At 38.4% G+C, this 21,279-nt stretch overlaps 2 protein-coding genes across 2 annotated transcripts in view; both read left to right on the top strand.

The window, feature by feature from the left end:
• Positions 1 to 109: 109 nt before the first annotated feature.
• LOC141908807 (uncharacterized) lies at positions 110 to 3,054 on the top strand. Its single transcript, XM_074799017.1, has 4 exons — positions 110 to 257; positions 370 to 471; positions 2,142 to 2,240; positions 2,881 to 3,054. Exons 1-4 carry the CDS (start codon positions 180 to 182, stop codon positions 2,980 to 2,982), a joined length of 381 nt encoding a protein of 126 aa, XP_074655118.1. The 5' UTR covers positions 110 to 179; the 3' UTR covers positions 2,983 to 3,054.
• Positions 3,055 to 6,637: 3,583 nt separating this feature from the next.
• Positions 6,638 to 21,279, top strand: part of LOC141908119 (hemicentin-1-like) — a 61,562-nt gene continuing 46,920 nt past the window's right edge. The window contains exons 1-2 of the mRNA XM_074797969.1: positions 6,638 to 6,797; positions 15,473 to 15,702. Of these exons, the coding sequence (XP_074654070.1) occupies positions 6,653 to 6,797; positions 15,473 to 15,702 (375 nt within the window). The 5' untranslated portion in view covers positions 6,638 to 6,652. The remainder of the gene's footprint in view (positions 6,798 to 15,472; positions 15,703 to 21,279) is intronic.

Here is a 21,279-nt window from a genome sequence, read left to right as displayed (position 1 = left end):
CATATTTCACTTCTAAAAACGTCTTTAATTTAAAGAGAATACTTTGTTATTTGAATATTTTTTAATTTATTTTACTGAGGTTTTTATACGGTACACACCCGGAAGTAAATTCATTTCCGGGTTCTGAAAAGATCGTGTTTTCTGTTATAACTCACAGATTCTTACAGTTTCTCTTCGAAATGAAGCTTTTAACTCACAACATGTTGACCTCGAACATAATTAAAGGTGTTACTAAAGGTTACCCTCTCGGAATTATCGTAAGTGCGATCAACATTCAAACATTTCCTCAGAAAAACGTGTGGTGAAGAATCAATTCCAATTCATGATTTTCATTATTTTTATTGACCAACAGGCGTAATCTCATTTCAGGCGTCTGACGTCAGCGTGAAAGAGGAAGATTTCAATCCAGAATTCATCGCCAGAATGATCCCAAAATTAGACTGGAGTGCACTTTCTCAAGCAGCAGAACAGGTACTTACAAACATGCCCTTTTCAAAATCACGGTCCATTCAAATATTCAACCCCAAGATCAAAGAAAAATGATGTGGCTATGGTTACCAGGTCTGTAAACGGAGCACAAAAGCTGCCATTACAGAGTACGGTTAGCGCTACAATACACTAGAATTCTGACTTGGAATCTTGAGATTCGAAACCAAACGAAAAAATAGTCCATTTCTTTACCAATTAAGCCACAGCACACAATGACAAGCTAGATGAGTTGATTTATACCGGGTGTCTCAGAAAATGTGTTACCATAGCTTAAAGATTATTCATTCATTAACTATAATTGAAATATATATTTTTTGGGGTAGGTTGGTAGACTTGGATGTTTACTCAAGGATGGAATGTTTACATGCAAGAAATGAGTCATGGGTGAGCATACCATGTTTTTAAATGGTCTTTAAAATGGAGTCGAACCAATACAAGGAATAAGGATTATTGCATTATGTACGTTTATTGATAAATTTTCCGCTTTCACTTCACATAATTTGAGGCCAGACAAATTAAATCAACTGAAGCAGGTTTCTACTTAATAAAATTGTTGGTACTGGTGACTTATTAAGCTTCTCTGGGACTTGTTCATTATCATCACCATTTTACCAATGCACAGGGTTAAGCTCAACGTTGAATTTCGATACATCAGATTCAGTATTTCTCAAAATCTGTTACTTTCAAGAGTCCAGACGCTAAGTCCTTGATTCCTGCTGATGGTCTTTTGAATTTCTTAGTTTTTACATTTCACGCCAGGAAAAATATCACAAGGAGTGGAATTCAATGATTTTGTGATTTTAAATCATTTCCCAAAAGGCAGGTGGTCATTTAACAATAAACATACACAACAGAACAATCCGCAAATTTGGTTCGACACCATTTTAATGGCTATTCATAAACATGCTAGTGTTCAGTCATGCATGACTTATTTTTGCATTTCAACATTTCATTCTCAAGTAAACATCCAGGGGCCGGTTGCTCAAAAGTTAGTAAGAGTTAACCAGTGGATAGTTGATATGGTGACAATTGAAATTTCATTATTACTACGGTATTTAACAGCCGGTTATCTTTAACCAACTTTTGAGCAACTGGCCCCTGGTCTACCAAAATCACCCCCGAAATTAATAATTAAAATCATAGTTTATGAATGAGTAACCTTATGGCAAAGGGTAACACATATTCTGAGACACCCTGTATATAGCCTCACCTAACCCTAACCCTATTAGGTATGCGCGTACGTAGTTTAGTTGCAGACTCTCCCGTAACCAGAGCCAGTTTGAAGAGAAAAATCGTTTTCAGTTTTTTCTTTGATATTGAAATAGGGGTTGACCCTGTTATTTAATTAGTTAGTACATTTTGTCTGATATGTTTTGATTTGATTGGTGTCCTTAACACACCCACCACACCTGCCCATTTTTATCTCAGGAACTGGTTTTATTTTTGAAAAGGTTTAAGCTTAAAACGGTTAAGTTTGAATTGTTTTCCGCATTGAAAGCATGAAGTACCCAATTCAGCTATTCGACCAGAAGATTGACTTTTTCGTGAAACTGGACCCTGCTTCTCTGCTCTCCCCTAGTTGTTTCTTTTTCAATATAAACACTTTTTTAGTTATGCACCTAATCATTCTTGAATCTGGCTTTTATTTTCAGGTCGGTCACAACCAGGATTTACCTAAAGACATCCCAGACACAGAAACGCTCGAATCAAATGAGGAATTTTTAAAGAAAGCTCACCACGTTTTATTAGAAGTGAGAATGTTTCCTCAGATTTTTAGAATTTTTTCGACAAAACCTTTGATAACCACAAAGTCTGTGGTGTCAAGTTAATATTACATTCCGCACTAAGAATAGAAATAGTCTGAGATGTTTCTTTGAGCTAATTTAGTTTATTCAGCGTTTCGACTTAATCCTAATTAAGTCATCTTCACGAACACTTGATCAGTCTCGTCTCATTATTCCTGAACATGTCTATTAAGATGGAGTCGAAATGTCAAATAATCTACTAAAGCTAAAGGGGTCATTTCAGACTCTTTAGATTAGGGTTTTTTGTGTAATCCTTAATTATCATCCATATATTCCTGATTATATTCACAAAATACTGAAACAATTGCAATATTCTCAGCATTCTCGGCATAAACCTTGTAGTATTCCCGAAATTGAGTGGAACCTCGTTATGACGAACTCTGATACAATGATTCATCGGATATAACAAATATGAAATATTGTCCCAATTTAGACGATTTAATTGTTTTCTAACTGGATATAACGAACTATCGGTTATAATGAACACATTTTCTGGTCCCATGAAATTCATTGTAAAGAGGTTCCACTGTATTAGAAAATCGCTGTGTTTCCATTATTACATTTCTTACGTTTTTTTTTCTGGCAGATTGAGATCAAAGAAGGTCAACTCGTATGTCCGGAATCCGGGCGAAAATTCAACATTAAAAACGGAATTCCGAACATGTTACTGAACGAGGACGAAATTTAACCCGATGTAATCGTTATTTCCCGATGTCTGCAGCATTTATTTTATAATAAAACTGTTTCTTGTGATACGTGTGAAAATGAAGTCTAATCGATAGTTTTTGTTTTTTGATCGACCACAGCAATAGCTCTTTCGAGCACATAGCACATTATAGAATCCACTTTTCATTCTTTTTATGTAGGATCTTAGTTTGTTCAGTTGACGATGTACAATAACGTCACCTTACTCGGACTTCGCGGTATCAGGACAATTGCCCCCAATTAAATTTTTTTAAAGTAACAGATATTTACTTCAAATTAATCGGACAAAGTGAACTAATTCTAGCTAATTACTTGGCTTAAGTAACAGTAAAACTAATTCCAATAAATTAGCCAATGTTAACTAATAAGTAGACTTATTAAGTTTTCTTTATTTTGGTAAGTGAATTATAATTACACAAGGACTGATTAAAAGTTTTTGATCTGCACACGACATCGATAATTCTATATCTTATAAATCTATATTCAATAATGTACAAATGAATTTCTAAGTACAGTATTTAGGTGGCGTTAATCCAAATCAAAAAGGATTTTATTCGGGGGCAATTGTCTGGGGGGGGGGGGCAATTGTCCTAGAATCGGACTTTGCATGCCTCAAGACGTATTTGCAAGGCCCAGTTATTCTGAGTTGCCGTAGGCGAGGAAGGATACCCGTTTTGTTGAGCTCATACGACAACTTCCATTCTTTTTAGCGCGAGATTCTTTAGTTCAATTTCAACCGACAAGTGGAAAAGATGGCTCAAAATTGTATTCGTTTTGAGATGGCTTTGTATTCAAGGGACAATCCTTCTAGGACACGGATCTTCGGGTAATGGGATTTTCTCCATCGCTTGAACCTTATGACTTGTGATCTCATTACCTGGAGCATTCCTCCCGCAACTGTTGTTTCCAAATTGAGGGAAGAACAGGGACAAATGACGTTCTTCAATTTGTCTTAAGGTTAGGACGATTCTTTTGTGAAACGGGGCCCTGGCTCGGAAACTATATCGGACAAGGCGGAATTTGACAAGAACTAGAAGAAAATCGACAAGAAAGATGATGCCATGGATGGGGAAAAGGACTTGGATCAGAAATGAACTGAGTTTTACATTAAAGTACATCACTCATGCACAATAAATGCCTATTACAATTTTTGGACCATTTCTTCTACAAATTTAAATAAAGCAGTTTTCGAATTTTCAAAAGATCAATGATTTTCATTGATTGGTCCTGTGGCGACGTCACTGCCGGATATCTATTGTATCAATCCCGTAGGCCTACCGGTAACGCGCGGTATGTCGTCCGAGGTCTTCCATAGTTTTAAACATGGCTGAGTGAACACAAGGTAGAAAGAGATGGCAATGAATGAAAAGAAAGTCATCAAATCATCAGCGCACGAAGTGACTTCACACGAAATTGTCAATTGGAAGGTAGAATACTCGAAAGTGTCATTGAGACTATATAAAGCAGTGTTCACAATCGACCTTAGTCACTGTAACCTGTCTGTAGTAGTCAGTAACCTGACGGCTTTGGTTTAGTTTCACGATCGGATATTTTTACAAGCCCACCCGAAAAAGCTTACCACCAACGATTAGGTTAAACTAAACGAGCAGATTGGTGGCATGAACGGCCACGCTATCAGCTCCCAGGAGGCAATTGTCACATCATCTCATCACCTTGGAGTAATCATTTGAAATCAAATGATTACTCCAAGATCTCACAGTCAGGTTTCCATATTCCCTGTCACACTGCTCAGACTGCTTTGATTAGCAGTTTTTGTTTTCATATCGAAGACATGCGGATCCAATTCCACAGTTGTGAGTTAAATTTGACTGGGTTAAAACGTTGAAAATGATCTGATTTTAACTCTTGAGTTAACTCTAACTCATACCTGTGGAACCAGGCCCTGGATACCAGCAGGCAAGCAGATCCAGGATTTTCAAAGGTGCTCTGCTGGTCAGCCCCAAGAAAATTCGGAAAAAATTGGTCTAAGGACAATTTCCAAAGGGGGTGCTCTAGCACCATAAGACCCCCTTGGAACAGAAGGACTTCCCACTAAATTTAAATTCAAAAAGAAATATGAATATTCCCTCATGACAGTCATCAAGCCTTGAAGAATACCAAAATCTCAAAATTTTCTGGCGGGGGCCTCCTAGACCCCTCTTTGATGGTTTCCTGGCCTTCTGTCTAATAAAGATGGATCAGGCCTACCAGGTCATTCCTAAGACTGGATTTCAACATTTTTTATTCATAGTACGATAACCACACTCAAACGTGGTGAACGGATAATAGGATAAAAACCCACTATGAACGATTAAAAGAATTTAAAATCGAGAATTTATTTCTAAAAAGTAAAAACACCTGACGTTGATAAGTGTGAGAACGTAACGTCGTGTATTTATTTTTGAAAAATAAATTTTCAATTTTAAATTCTTTTAATTGTTCATAAGTGGGTTTTTATCCAATTTTTATTCATATTAGGCCTATCAATAGAAAATTAGTCGTAGTAGATTGCGATACATTTCCATTTGCCTGGAACTGGAAACATAGAGAAAGGGAAATTAGGATATGAAATTAACTTATTTTCATCCAGATACCGGTTTTTATTATAAGTCATTTTCAGAAAATGTTGCGTAATACAGCCGGCTGAGACATTCACAAAATACCTTGGTTTGAATTGTTCTGTGTATTGAACAAGATGAAATCATCCCGTGACAGTTTTACGTAAAAAAAACAAGTCTTCGAATGATATATGACTAAACGCATTTAAATCAAAATCCGGGATAAAAATTAGGTCGAAAAACTGACGAAGGCGAAGCGAGAATAACATCACCTGTTTTGAATTAGAGATGGGATGAGGTCAACTGTTCTCCCTCTCCTCTCTCTCTCTCTCTCCCTCTCTCTCAGTCAGTTGTGTGTACCAGCTGCAAGACACACACATCATATCCAGCATCCCATGCCTGCTGCTGCTGCTGGTGTGTCTGATATCGCTGGTACAAAAAGGATTTCGAGCACGTTTTTCATAAACATTGATATACGCAGGAGACTTTGATCTGGAGATTCCGAGAGAGTGAAAGGGTTGGTCAGGTTCTTATAACTGATAAACTTTGCTCTTATCTCATTTCTCTTTGAATTACGGGGATTATAAAGTCTTATCAGTGATTAATAAACCAGGTGCGACTCTACGACCATAGGCTGTTCGTATTTGCGTTTATGCCATGTTTGACCATATTATTATGGATAGGTCATATTGATAATCGCACGACTGAGGATCGGATCTTTAGTGTAACTCGCGCACGGTCGTCACCGAAACTAATAAAGGAGGGCGGAATTTCTACAAAACTGAAGCCGGTTTTCGAGCGAAGTAGAAATCACAGCGATGGTAATCACTTGAGAAGAAAGTCGCGCAGTTAATTAGTTATTAATCGCCGTGTGAAAAACGAGATCGATTTTCATCGAAAAAATTCGTCTAGTCAAATTATTTACTTTGAAAAATGACGATGCGTTTAAAAATGACCGTTGTCGCAGCAACGTCGAAACGGTCAGTTTTGTTGTCGATGCTGTTTCTGATCGGATTCGTCGCCTGTCAACGTCAACGAAACTCCGCTGCGATCGCCGTCGACGACAAGAATCACATTCCACAAGGTTCGGCGACGATGGCGTTCGTTTTCGACGTCACCGGTTCGATGTATGACGACCTGTTACAGGTGATCGAGGGAGCGGCGAAAATTCTGAGGACGACCCTCGCGAGGAGGGATAAACCTTTGTATAACTACGTATTAGTGCCATTCCACGATCCCGGTGAGTCAATATCAGCAGCCGCCCGCGCGCTCGTTATATTTCATATAAAAAAAAGACGGAATCCTGCTCCGCACCTGCGAGATGTCTGGGATTTTTAATTCGAGTCTTTTACCTCCATTAAGTAATTATGTAGTTTACCTACCTTGAAAGACTTTTTAGAACTGGCTGGCTCAGAGGGTCTTGTATCTATTATGAAATTTGGTCCATTGAAAACCTGAGTTATGGGTTAGATTTATAGGAGTACCTGAAGAGTTTGATTCTAATTATGTAGTTAATCTACCTAGGAAGACGTTTTAGAACTGGCTGGCTCGGAGGGTCTTGTATCTTTTATGAAATCTGGTTAATTGAAAACTTGAGTGACAGGTTCGATTTATAGGTGTACCTGAAGAGTTTGATTCTAATTATGTAGTTTATCTACCTAGAAAGACATTTTAGAACTGGCTGGCTCAGAGGGTCTTGTATCTATTATGAAATTTGGTCCATTGAAAACCTGAGTTATGGGTTAGATTTATAGGAGTACCTGAAGAGTTTGATTCTAATTATGTAGTTAATCTACCTAGGAAGACGTTTTAGAACTGGCTGGCTCGGAGGGTCTTGTATCTTTTATGAAATCTGGTTAATTGAAAACTTGAGTGACAGGTTCGATTTATAGGTGTACCTGAAGAGTTTGATTCTAATTATGTAGTTTTCCTACCCTGGAAGACTTTTTAGAACTGGCTGGCTCCGAGGGTCTTGTATCTATTATGAAATCTGGTTGATTAAAAACCTGAGTTACGGGTTAGATTTATAGGAGTACCTGAAGAGTTTGATTCTAATTAGGCCTATGTAGTTTAGCTACCTTAGGAAGACTTTTTAGAACTGGCTGGCTCGGAGGGTCCTGTATCTATTATGAAATTTTGTCCATTGGAAACCTGAGTTACGGGTTAGATTTATAGCAGTACCTGAAGAGTTTGATTCTAATTATGTAGTTTAGCTACCTTAGGAAGACTTTTTAGAACTGGCTGGCTCCGAGGTCTTCTAACTATAATGAAATCTGGTTAATTGAAAACCTGATTGACAGGTTCGATTTATAGGCCTACCTAAAGAGTTTGATTCTATTGTGTCCAATAAGAAAGGATTTCAAGACTTGGGTAAAAATTGACGAGTCAAAAATGTTTAGCAGACCCTTCATGAAAAGATTGATAGATTTCACAATTTTCGTGTTGACTAAAACCGTGACACAGATGTTGATTTTTATGCGTCTTTGAAAAGAATTTATTGGTTGAATTCTTTTCACTCTGTTTTGAGAGGCAGCGCCGCGAAATTTGTTTTTAAACGAAATACGAAAATGTTTTCTGTGAGGTAAAACCGATACTCGTTTCGACGGTGATGAGACCGAGGTATGTCGTATGAATACAGTACGCATAACCTTATGATAACAGCCAGTTTTTCGGTGCAACTTTACACTGGTCTAGGTCTAGTACTCTTAGAGATCAGCGGAACCCGGGAACCCTAGTATAGTTTTTACTGATCAGGAGTTCACTCAGTTCAACTAACAGATCGCTGAATCATTGCTCTCTATTTCGTCGGAAACAAATCATTATTTTACTGGGCATGAAAATATGAATTGATTGTGAACATTTGACATAAGAAATTATGAAGTTATTGATTTGAATACTTTTATATAGGCCCCTATGGCATTACCTAATCTTGTTTGTTTGATTATGATCTAATCTTCTAAGGTCAGCTACATGGATGAAGACCAGTCTATAGAAACTCATTTTGGTTCTATAGCCAATCTTAGCAACTTAAGACCAGTCTAAGCTGATTTTGATTGAATAACCAATCTAACAGCTTAAGACGGGTCTCATCTTGACCAGTCTAAGCTCGTTTTGGTTCTATAGTCAATCTAACAACTTGAGAGCAGTCTGAGCTCATTTTGGTTCTATAATCAATCTAACAACTTAAGACCAGTTTTAGCTCCATTTGGTTTTAAGCGCATTTTGGTTTGGTTCTTTAGCCTATCTAACAACTTAAGACTGGTTTTAAGAATTTTGGCAACTTTGGACTTAAATCTAAGCTGTGCAACTTGACCTGATAATTTGTGAGAAAAACAATTGAGAATTTTGCCAGTTTCTCCCAATCAATAAGTGTCAATAACCTATAAACAGATAAAGATCATTTATTTCCGTACAAAATCATTTAAATACATAATAATTCTGGTTACGTATTTTGTAATGGGGCTCGATGAGGTAATCTCGGTTTTCAGCCCGAATTATGAGTCCCTGATTACAAAAATTAAGTCTGAATCCGCACCTGGATGATATCAATGATATCCACCAGTTGAGGATTATCCACCAGTAGAGGATTATCCACTGAGGATTATCCACCTTGATTAAAGATGTATTGGTTTCAACCACAACGTACACATTCAAGAGAGAGTTGATTGTACTAAGAAGTAGAGTAGTGACTTCGTGCAAGTTAACGACTGGGTCAGTAGTAGCTGAAATATGTCGGTGCAAATCTATCAAATAAAACACTTCAAAGTCGTTAATTAGGTCGACGTTTCCTCTCCCCGTCAATTGACGGAAATGCCGATGATGATGGAACCGACGAGACCTAGAGCGACATTGATCATCTATATATATATATAATCACTCACGTAACAGTCATTTATCTAATCGTTTTTATCAGGAAATGCTTCGATTCCTGTTGAAATAGAAACCGCGCGCTTTATTTCCTGCTTGGTAAAAAAGGAAACGAATCATAAATTTTTTCTTCCCTCGATCGAACGCATAATTCGCCCTTGAAGATATCGGCGTAGAAAATATCATTTGATGCGTTGGTCGACCAGAATTTTAAGATGGGACCTTGGATGGACATATCCTAAATCACTGGAGCATAGAGCTGTGCCTTTTTGATCGACACAGATTGGAAGTTAAGCTTCGTTGATCAGTCAGCTTTGTGAGGTGTCTGGTTGTCTCGTTCTCTCTTCAAAGGGTTTTTCTATCTCGGGTCCATCGCGGTAAATGTTCACTCGGGCAATTTTATACGGAGAAATTGAACGATCTTTTTAACGGAAAATATGATACGAGATTTTTAACCGAGTTCAGTCTAGAACCTACGGAAGCCCCTTGGTGACATACGAGATAATTTTTCCACAATTTCGACTTATGTCGAATTTTGACATAAGCAGAATTTCGACATAAAAAGTAAAATTTTGACATAATAGTTAATTATGTCGAAATTCAAGTTACTTTTATGTCGAATTTCGAGTTATTTTTAGGTCGAATTTCGACATAATAAGTCGACATAAAAATAACACGAAATTCAACATAATTAACTCAAAAATCGAGGCAAGTCGAAATTTTACATGAAAAGAAAACTCGAAATCCCGACGTATTATATCGAATTTCGAGTTTTCTTTTCATGTCGAATTGAGTTAATCATGTCAAAATTCGACTTGTGTCGAATTTAGAGTTAATTATGTTGAAATTCGACTTATTTTCATGTAGAAATTTGAGTTATTTTTATGTAGAAATTCGAGTTATTTCTATGTAGAATTTCGACATAATAAGTTGACATTAAAATAACACGAAATTCGCCTTTTTTTACCTGAAATTTGATATAAAAAGAAAACTCGACATAATAAGTCGAATTTCGACGACATAATGAGTCGAAATTATGAAAAATTGATTGTTCGGATGAAACCAGTCTGTAGAACCTGCCCTTAGTCTCAAAGCCTATTTTTGAACTCGTGTCTGAGGGGGTCAGGGTTAGTAGGGCTGTTCTCTCTGACACATGTTCCGAATTCTACGTTTCTAGGAAAATTCATTTATTCTTACGTAGTGAAGGATGAATAGATAAAGTTGAGTTTGGGGGTTTGTTTTTTTCGCAGTGATTTAGACGCAGTCTGTGTCAGTACAAATCTGTCTCTTCCCCGATGAAAATTGTTTTCCGTTTCGAAGAATTCTGGTGTTTTTCTGAAAGTCTTTTTGTATTTTTTAATGGAGTTGTAGAAAAATTCTCTTGTCTCATTGAACTTAATTTCGGTACAGCGAGGCGTCGGGACAACATTTTTAAAGTAAAGAAAGCTAAAAGTTTGTCGAACTTATTGAATTTATTGATATAATAGGCTTTCAGAGCTAAGCCTGTTTATGTGTTTTGAATCCTGGTGGGTTTGAAGTCAGTCAGTCAGTTTTTCGCTGGTCTCTCATCAGTCCGGGGTTCATGGGTTTGATTCCTGGTGGCAGTCAGTCGGCCTGTCTTCCACTGGTCTCTCATCAATCCAGGGTTCATGTATTTGAATCCTGGTGGTAGCAGTCAGTCAGTCAGTCAGTTTTTCACTGGTCCCTCATAAATTCAGGGTTCATGGGTTCGAATCCTGATGCAAGCCAGCCAGCCAGCCAGCCAGCCAGCCAGCCAGCCAGCCAGCCAGCCAGCCAGCCAGCCAGCCAGCCAGCCAGCAGTCTTTCACTGTTCTCTTATCAATCCAGGGGATATGGGTCTGAATCCTGGTGATAGTAGTCACTCATTCGAACCTGCTAATTATGCGCTGGAGTTGCGTGAAAAAACCGAAGGCTAAACTTCATTAATTAAGTCATAAGACAGAAATCTTTATTGAAAACAACATCTGTTTCTAAAGTTTGTCAAGTAATAGTGAAAGGTTTAGGAAAGTGAAGGGTTTGGTGAGGGAGGGTGAGGGAGGGTGGTTATAAAGTAAGTTATTCGCGATGAAATCGACCATGAAATTACAACATCAAACCTGTCAGAGTCGGCAATTTTTCTTCTCGCTATTTTTAAACTCAGAAATAAAGATTTAAGAATTCAGAACATTTTTACCTCCCAGAATATTTCGGAGAACAGATATGCACGCGAGCAATTTATATAATTAGTGCCGATCGGAAATTGATGTTTAAAAAGAAATGGTTTTTATTTTGGATATATTGAGACCCAGGTTTGAAACTTCAGGAACCCAGTTACGTAACTGGGCAACTGCGAATGAATGTTTGGCTCGGAGTCTTGGAATGAACTGATTTTTAGGTCATTATTTAACTCTATGTACAGAGAGACTTCATGTACTCTTTTATTAGTTTTCAATTTTTGAGTGATAAATTTTTTTTTCAATTTGTAATTAGTGAGCTTTTATCGTATAAACTATGTATAACTGGATCCTGAGATACCTAAAGATGAATTAATTCGTGAATGTTTGTTGTACTTGAAATGATTGAAATGATTGACTAGTCATTAACAATACCCCATTATGGGATCATTCATTTATTACGTACGCATTAAATTAGAATTTTTCAACCCCCCTCCCCCTCTACACGCAAAATAATCCGCCATTTTTTTCGTATACATTAAGCATTACAGTATGTAATTGCACTGACCCCTCCCCCCTCCCCTAATGCGTACGTAATAAATGAATGACCCCTATCTAAAGATAACTATTAGGATAACATGGAATAAACTGTAAACTCAAGGAAACATTTCCGAAAATTTCTTTTTCGCCTATTTGAAAAAATGATAAGAGAACTTGAAATAAATCATAAAAATATGCAATCAAAATTTAGTTTTAATGCCCAGAAATCGCCTCTAAAATTTCAAAATTTTGTATTTTGCACCCTATAGGTGCTTCTAATGATCCGAAGATTCTACATATTGTGTCCCCCCCCTAGGAGATCCACCCTTGGTTTTCAACAGCGGTTACCCATCCATTGTTCTCCGACTATTAACAACAGTTTCTAATCAGACCCTTGATTACAATTAGGCCAATTTTTCCTCTAATCACCTCGTAATGTAGTATTATTATATAGTGTATCGTGAGCTTCAGTCATCGTTTAAAAAATTAAGTGCATTCCAAGTTTGACAAAATTTACTACGCTGCTTTTTAAATCAGGGACAACTGATAATTTTCAGCAAACGTTCGGTTTGTCGTTTTTTTTTAAATACATTATATATCAGTAGTTTCTGTTAATGGCTCACTCGTAACTCGGAAGCTCATAAAACTCTACAAACACCTTTCATCTTCATTTCGACTTTTGATTTGATTTATCACTAGTTTTTAGCCGCGCTCGTTTTCAACGGTTCTCTGTTAAAATAAAAAAGGACCTTCTTCTATCGAAGAATTGGAGAAGGTTTTCTGTTTTCAGTGATGAGATAGTTTTCTGTTTATTTAGTTACGTGTTGTGCGCGATGTGTCGATTGCAGGTTGCGGCTCAGTTGTAGTTATTTGAGACGGATTTTATTTACTATAGTTTTACCGCGGATACATTCCATTCTTTCAACAGGAAAATAAAAAATAAAGAGTCGGAGAAACTCGAGAATACCATCAATCATCTCTCAACTCCTCTCCTCTCACCTCTCTCCTCTCTCCGTTCATCTCGTCTCCACATCTTTACCTCTCTCCTCTCATTTTACTCCCTCTCATCTCTCCTATCCTCTCTCTTTCGTTCCACTCCCACTCTATTCCCTCTCTTCTCTCCCCCTCATCTCTCCTCCCTCTACTCTCACCATCCCATCCCCCTCCCTGTCTCCTCTTTCTCTCCCCTCCTCTCTCCATCCCCTCCCTGTCTCCTCTTTCTCTCCCCTCCTCTCTCCATCCCCTCCCTGTCTCCTCTTTCTTTCTCTCCCCTCCTCTCTCCATCCCCTCCCTGTCTCCTCTTTCTCTCCCCTCCTCTCTCCATCCCCTCCCTGTCTCCTCTTTCTTTCTCTCCTCTCCTCTCTCCATCCCCTCCCTTTCTCCTTCATTCACTCACCTCCTCTCTCCATCCCATCCCCCTCCCTGTCTCCTCTTTCTTTCTCTCCCCTCCTTTCTCCATCCCATCCCCCCTGTCTCCTGTTTCTCTCCTCTCTCTCCATGCTGTTTTCATATTCATGTAATTTCCTATGACTTTTTCCTCTAATCTTTCAGCTGAAATTTTCGCAAAAGTCTGTAAAACTGATTTCATGAATTCACGTATATAGGGGGTTTAATTGATGACTTGCTCGGATAGGCCTCTCACTAAAACAGGGTTCATTTTGATAGACACTGTGAAATATCTAATGCTTGTTTTCTCCTAATGTCTTTTTCAACTTGACTTGAGACCACATCAGGTGGCCTAGCTCGGTCAGTTTTGATGGTGCATACCCGGTCTTATTAAGACCAGAAAGGACTGGCAGTTGAACAAAAACATAGATTTTTATTCCGTTTAAACTATACTGAAGGATATCCAAAAGTCTTCATGGAAAGGGGTTAAATAAAGAAAAGCGACTCCATGATTTGAAAGTTTAACAAATGTGCGCTTAAGTCAAATTGAAATAGATATTAGTCCTACTGCTCTTGCTGCTCCTATATTCAGTGCCGTCTACTTCAATCACTGTGACAGACACTATAGACAAACAGGCCGGCGGACTGAAGTCTGGTGCCACTAGTTCGTTAGTATGTACAGAGAGATTACATGTCCTCTTTGATTAATTTTCAATTTTTGAATAATAAAATTTTCTTTTAAATTTGTAAATAGTGAGCTTTCATCACTTTTTGATGGAAGAGGGAACTGTCGATAGGGCAATATACATATGTCCAAACAAATGATTCTTGGAAAGTTCGAATTCTGCACACACTGTGATCAAAAAAGAACCTCGCGTTTTTCAAATTTTTCATCATTCAAGCCAGGATTCACATTCGTTGGAGGGTTTTCTTTTGCTCATTTTTCACTGAATTTGATCCACAGATGGGATTAAAAATTTAAAAAATTTCATTTGAGTTTTCTCCAAATTTCGGGAGGCGGTTCCCGTAAACCAAGCTATTAAAAAAAAGGCCCTATGTATAACTGGATCTTGAGATGAATTGATTCGTGTATGTTTGTTATACTCGAAATGAAAACCGCGATGTACGTGTGGTGCATTTACGAAACCGCCATCCGCTTGAAAGTGTTTAGTTTCGCTCGATAAAAAAGATTCATCCCTTTGTATTTTGCCAAAGTAACAATCGGAAAGACAGACAAACAGGCGGACAGAAGTCTGGTGCCACTAGTCATAAACCCTTCATCAACATCTATAGAACATCTAGACGAACTCAATCACCAGAAAAAAAAACTGCCAAAAATTATTCAATCGTCTTAAAAAGAATATGTACAGTGGCGGATCCAGGGGGCCCTTTTTTCAGCCAAAGGACCCTGGAATCTTCTCCCAAAAAAAAAGAAATCGTAAAAGGTTTTCAACCTATCGCCCATTTCCTTCCCGATTTCAACGAAGAAAGTGCCTCTCTAAATTAATCTATTAGCTTAAAATCAGTTTAACCCTTTCAGTGCTGACTAATTAATACCCTATAGTGCTGGAGATAATTTTAAAAGATTCCACCCTAGTGTGTTGAATAACGGGAATACCACTATAGTGCGTCTATACTGCGGCGCGGTGTACCGTTAGTTACTAGTATTTCACTATGTTTGACACGTGCTGCCATTTTTCAAGAGATAATTACTAATTACTGATATCATCAATACAATGCGGTGTACCAGCAAAATCCATCACCGATTTGCACACCGCACTGCGGTGTTGACGCACTGGAAGGGTTAACTTGCAAAGATATATGTGTTTAAGTGGTGACCCTTCAATCCATTGTACACCCCCTTTTTCAAACACCTGCACACCACCCCTGATACACGTAATAGATTTTTAATTTCATAAATTTCTCTTATCGTTTTCGTATGTTGTAGAAATTGGTCCGGTCACCGTGACGACGGATCCGGATGAATTTCAAGAGGAGCTGCGCAACCTGTACGTGCAGGGCGGTGGAGATTGCCCGGAGATGAGCGTCGGCGCGATCCGGCTGGCCCTGCAGGTATCGCTGCCCAACTCGTTTGTCTACGTGTTCACCGACGCGAGGTCGAAGGATTTTTACCTGACCGAACAAGTTCTCACTCTCATACAGAAAAAACAGAGCCAGGTAATCAATTTATTTATTTATTTATTCATTTTATTTTATGCTCAAACCCGTTACAGGTATTAGAGGGACGACACAAAATTTACAGATTCAATAACACGATATGAAAAAATTACAAATTCAATAACACATTATACTTGTTTAAATGAACAAACAGAAATAACGTAGTAACTAATTAAGACTATGCATGCATAGAGATATCAATTCAATTACAAAGCGATAGAAAATACTAATTTGAGCAATTATTCAGTAAACAAATGCAATTTTTTCTTGCAAAAACTGCAAGATCTTTAGGTGATTGAGCAAAAAAATCAATGATATCTTTGCGCTCTTAATTTAATTAACAACAATCTGCATTACTTCATTCCCTTGGTTTCCAAGTATTTAAACCCAGTGACACAATGGAATTAAGAACACGACCATTCCACAGTGGAATTAAGAACATGACTAATCGACAGTGGAATTTTGAACAGGAATATTCCACAGTAGAGTTTAGAATGGGACTCAGTGGAATTAAGAACGGGACTCTACTCCACAGTGGAGTTTAGAACAAGCCCAAGTTCCACATTTCTCAATTTACACACACACACAATTTACGACTTGGGAATGAAATTGGTTCATTCGAAATCATTGGAAACAGTTCCACAGTTTGAACATTGGAATTCAGGGTTAATGGAATTAGGCATCTAGAACATGTAGTCGGTGAGTCATTCTTCCAGGCTCCTCATTTTGAAAAATCGCGTCAATAACGACGTAAAAATATCTCGAATTGTCGAATTGGCGTTTGTATCGTGTTTGGAATTTCCTGCGATTAGTTACAACTCCATCATCCATTCAGCGTGAAACGGGTCATAAAACTTGAACAATGTAATTCTTAGAAAAGCAGCAGATATTTTATGTGTCTGTTGCATCGAGGGCTACTAATTTCTAAGCGGACTTTTAGTGCATTGTACATGTTTCCTACATGAAAAAATAGCCGTTTGATTTTTTTTCCAGGGGGGAGGGGGGATGTTCGAGTCGTCGTAGAACTACATTGAAACGGAACGAGAGAGGCATTTCTGTACGGCGTAACAATTTCTCGAAAATGTTTTCACGAGAAAGTTTCTCGACAAAAGACAAAACATCGGAAAAATGTTTAACGTTCAATCTTAGATATAATCTATAAAGTGTGTAGTAGAGTGGGTGGGGGAAGAGGGCTAGGCGTTAAAAAAAATTGACTGAATTATACAGAAAGTGCTTGTAAGGAATATATCAAGATATAGGGTGGAAAATCGGTGAACTACTATAGGCCTATTTGAGAATAGTTCGCACTCAACTTGTGTTCTCTCCATATGCTGGAATTTCGAAGGGGCTGCTACATTTGTTTAAATTTCCCAGAAAATACTGAAAATTTAAGATTAATATCGGTGTAATCTTTTATTTTTCACATGAGCTCAATATATTTCAAAGCAGTTATCAGCATTGATGGAATATTGACATCCACTCTGGTAGGGGCAGCAGGTGTTTTATATGGGTTGGCTGATTGTCAAAGGAGAGGATGTAAAAATGGAATGGGTGACCGCCCCACGAAACCTGTCATATCAGGGGCGGATCCAGGGACCACTGTCGAGGGTAGCACAACTCATAAAAAGGGCATTCTGAAATTTTGAAAATCTGCTTTTTGCTGAATTTCCAAGCAATTAAAGTCCTGAAGAAGAGTGTTTTCTAGCATATTAACTGCATTGAGATGTAATTTCCAGGTAATAAAGACAAAATCTTGAAGAATTTGAAATGCTTTTTGTTTAAAATCATCTACCTCGTCATGTAAAAAAAGGCCCGTTTCTACTTTGGGCATGAAAAAATGGAAAAAAGCACGAGATATTCCTGGCGGCAGCATGTGCCTACGTCTGAATCCACGCCGCGCGTATGGGCAACACTGCAACTCTTTCGAAAAATATCAAAATACTCTCAAAATCGGTTTCAATTTCTAGTCCATTTTCAATTATATGACTATTTTTGATTTCAGATTATAATCATTTCATTGGTAAAAACTGAATACAGTTAGGAGATATCAGCTAGTCAGCAGTCTGGGGGAGGGGCCTAGGGGGTAGGGGGATGAAATGTTAATAATTGTGTAGATAGAAAGGCTCAATAAGCATAATTTTTTTATACATAGACCTATACATATATAGAATGCTCAATGATTGTTTAGACATTTTTTGATGAATGAGTGAAAATCTCGCAGCTTCTGCGTGTTTCAATTAGAAACTGTCGTCGAAAAATGTGTTGATTATCGTTTTTCTAAAAAGGAAATTGTTCTTTTTAAAATGAAAGAAGAAAAGAAAGTTTTTTGCCTATTTTGATGAATCATTAGCAAAGACAACAAAAAAATAGCAGCAGCGTTTTGAAGATCTGCGCATTGTGTGTCGAAAGAATTTCATTAAAAGCTTTTTTTGCGGCGCTTCACGTGTCGATGATAAAATTCGTGGAAGTTTAAAAAAGAAAACTTCATCAACGTTCGTCGTCATTGATTGTGTTTTTGTATATGAAAGTCTCCTCTCATCGCGTAGAAAGTGGTTTCATCAATCTTCCGCACAGTGAAACATGTCAAACAGATTCCGAATACCAGGTTACGAAACCACATCATCGATTCTATTCTTATATAACTCGCTACAGCCTGACTGAGAGTATTTATTACGTAAGAAATAAAAGCAACAAAAGCCGAGGAATACAGGGCCCACCCAGTGTTTGGGCTGAGGAACATAGAGCCCAGTGTTTGGGCTGAGGAGCATAGAGCCCAGTGTTATGGCCGAGGAACAAATAGGCCAGTGTTTGGGCTGAGGAACATATAGAGCCCAGTGTTTGGGCTGAGGAACATAGAGCCCAGTGTTTTGGCTGAGGAACATAGAGCCCAGGGTTTGGGCCGAGGAACATATAGCCCAGTGTTTGGGCCGAGGGACACAGAGCCCAGTGTTTGGGCTGAGGGACACAGAGCCCAATGTTTGGGCAGAGGGACACTGCCCAATGTTTGGGCAGAGGGACACAGAGCCCAATGTTTGGGCCAAAGAACACGGAGCATTTGGACCGAGTGTTTGGTCTGAGAAATAGGGCTCAGTGTTTTTGGACCAAAAAATACAGAGCCTAGTGTTTTGGCAAGGAACACAGGGCCTAGTGTTTGGACCGAGGAACACAATGCCTAGTGTTTGGGCCCAAGGAATACAGGGCCTTATTATATACTTCATCTTTTCGATAACTACAAAAAATCTAAACTTAGTCCCGTCTAAAGTTTAAACTATTTCATGAAACTGGGCCCTGGACCTAGAATACCCCCTCCCCGATAAACTAAAGTTCAAGGTTTCAGGAAATTCGTTGAAAGAACTTTTTTAGATTTAGCAAATTTCTCAGCACCTGCGGTTGTATAATTCTTCCAGGTTTGATCCTGAGTTGTAGGACATGAGAGTTCTATTAGAGTTGAGTCATTCATTCTCTTTACATCTGCTTCGTAAAACTCTCATGGGAATCTCTCGTCTTACGAGATAAACAATTCCTAGAATTGAAAGAATGAGTCTTCCCGGAATTCACATCTAGAAATCCCAACAGGAATCTGCGTGGGGGAGAGTGAGGAGTGTCATTCCAGTATGCCGAAGTTATCAATATGTTTATCTAAACGGATTAGCTAATCTTCATCTCATTCTAGTACAATAACCACAATAACCACACTCAAACTTGGTGAATGGATAATAAGATAAAAACCTACTTATATGTACAAATTAAAATAATTCTAAAATCGAGAATTTATCTTAAAATTCTTCTAATTTGTACATAGTGGGTTTTTATCTTTTCATCTCATTCCGTTTATTTATCATCTTTAATTAAACCCCTCATTCTGAGCTCACAAACTGGAACTGTTTATTACCACAAGTTTAGAATCCACTGTGATATGTGTCTAATGGTGTATCATATACTTAGAAGAAATAATGTCAGTCATTATTTTCATATCGAATATCAGTAGCCAAATTGATTAAGATGTCCATTACTTTCATCTTAGCATATAGCAAGTAATGATACAAGATATATCAAGGAAAATCAAGGTTTATGATCACGATTGATAGAACACTATATCCGTGTTGACGCGATGTAGAGAGAATCCCACAATTATAACGAAAAAGTCCGAAAATGAAACTTCGAGATAGTAGTTTATTTCAACGTTTCGACTATATCCTAATAGTCATCTTCAGGAATAATGAGATACTACAAAAAATAATGAGATATATATATACAATCCAGAGACAAAGAGACTAATTGAAGTAATCAGAGATGATACAAACTAAAGGAAAATTAACGTAGAAACAGTTACACGCTAAAATAGATCGAAGGGAAGCAAACTAAGGGGTAATTATAAACAACAATAAGTGAGTATAAATATAAATTAGAACTTGAAATCAGTAGTAAAAAGACAAACTAGGGGGCACTTAAATTAAAACAATGGTGAATACAAGTTGAGAGACAAAAATAGATGAGAGAACAAATAACAAATAATCAAAGGGGAATCAAGTGTTGAGTTTAACCAGTTTACAGAGGAATTTAGATATAAGTTTATTATGGGGTGAAAAACCATTGTTTAGGTTTACAACGTTGTTAGAATTTTCAATTATTAATGCAGATTCCAAATTTCTATATATATCTCATTATGTCTTTTTGTTTTATCGCTGCAAGGGTAAATTAATTCAGCATTAGCGAAAGGTATAAGGCCTAACCCTTGGGCATGCAGTTATTGCCCAGGAGTAATGTGCCCTTCCCTGGCCCTCAGCACCATGCCCAATCCCTATGGTCCAGAACATCAAGGTTAACTGGACACCGAGTACCATGCCGGCCCCTGGACACCCAGTATCGTGCCCGATCTAAACCGAAATGCTCTACACATTAATGCAGTACCTACTGGGCACACAGTTATGTTTCCAACCCAACTGGGCATGCAGTAATTAATGTATCTGTGTTGTTTTAACAGGTAACCAGTACCGCATTCCTACCCTACCCCTGTGACCCCAGTACCGCGCTCCTACCATACCCCTGTGACCCCAGTACCGCGCTCCTACCATACCCCTGTGACCCCAGTTTATACGCATATTGGACAAGCTGTATAACCACTGGTCAAGTGGACTAGTTCTATTGGTCTACTGGCTAGCATGCTTGCTTTCTACGTACAAGACCCGGGTTCGATCCCCGGTGAGTGCGCGTAATTTCACTGTCATGTCTCTTAATCGTTAGACAGTACCGCATTCCTACCATACCCCTGTGACCCCAGTACTGCATTCCTACCCTACTCCTGTGACCCCAGTACCGCATTCCTACCATACCCCTGTGACCCCAGTACCGCGCTCCTACCATACCCCTGTGACCCCAGTACCGCGCTCCTACCATACCCCTGTGACCCCAGTACCGCGCTCCTACCATACCCCTGTGACCCTATACCGCGCTCCCTACCCCTGTGACCCTAGTACCGCATTCCTACCATACCCCTGTGACCCCAGTACCACGCTCCTACCATACTCCTGTGACCCCAGTACCGCATTCCTACCCTACCCCTGTGCTCCCAGTACC

This window comes from Tubulanus polymorphus, chromosome 7 (genome assembly GCF_964204645.1).
Source record: "Tubulanus polymorphus chromosome 7, tnTubPoly1.2, whole genome shotgun sequence".
NCBI classification, from domain to species: domain Eukaryota; kingdom Metazoa; phylum Nemertea; class Palaeonemertea; order Tubulaniformes; family Tubulanidae; genus Tubulanus; species Tubulanus polymorphus.
The sequence above is the reverse complement of the archived record's forward strand: the minus strand, read 5'-3'. Positions and strand labels throughout refer to the sequence as shown.

Bases quoted from the DNA above. Each gene is read 5' to 3' on its own strand.
- LOC141908807 (XM_074799017.1), top strand. From the start codon at position 180: ATGAAGCTTTTAACTCACAACATGTTGACCTCGAACATAATTAAAGGT. The intron at 258-369 runs GTAAGTGCGATC...ATCTCATTTCAG, and splicing joins GTTACCCTCTCGGAATTATC to GCGTCTGACGTCAGCGTGAA. The intron at 472-2,141 runs GTACTTACAAAC...TTTTATTTTCAG, and splicing joins TTTCTCAAGCAGCAGAACAG to GTCGGTCACAACCAGGATTT.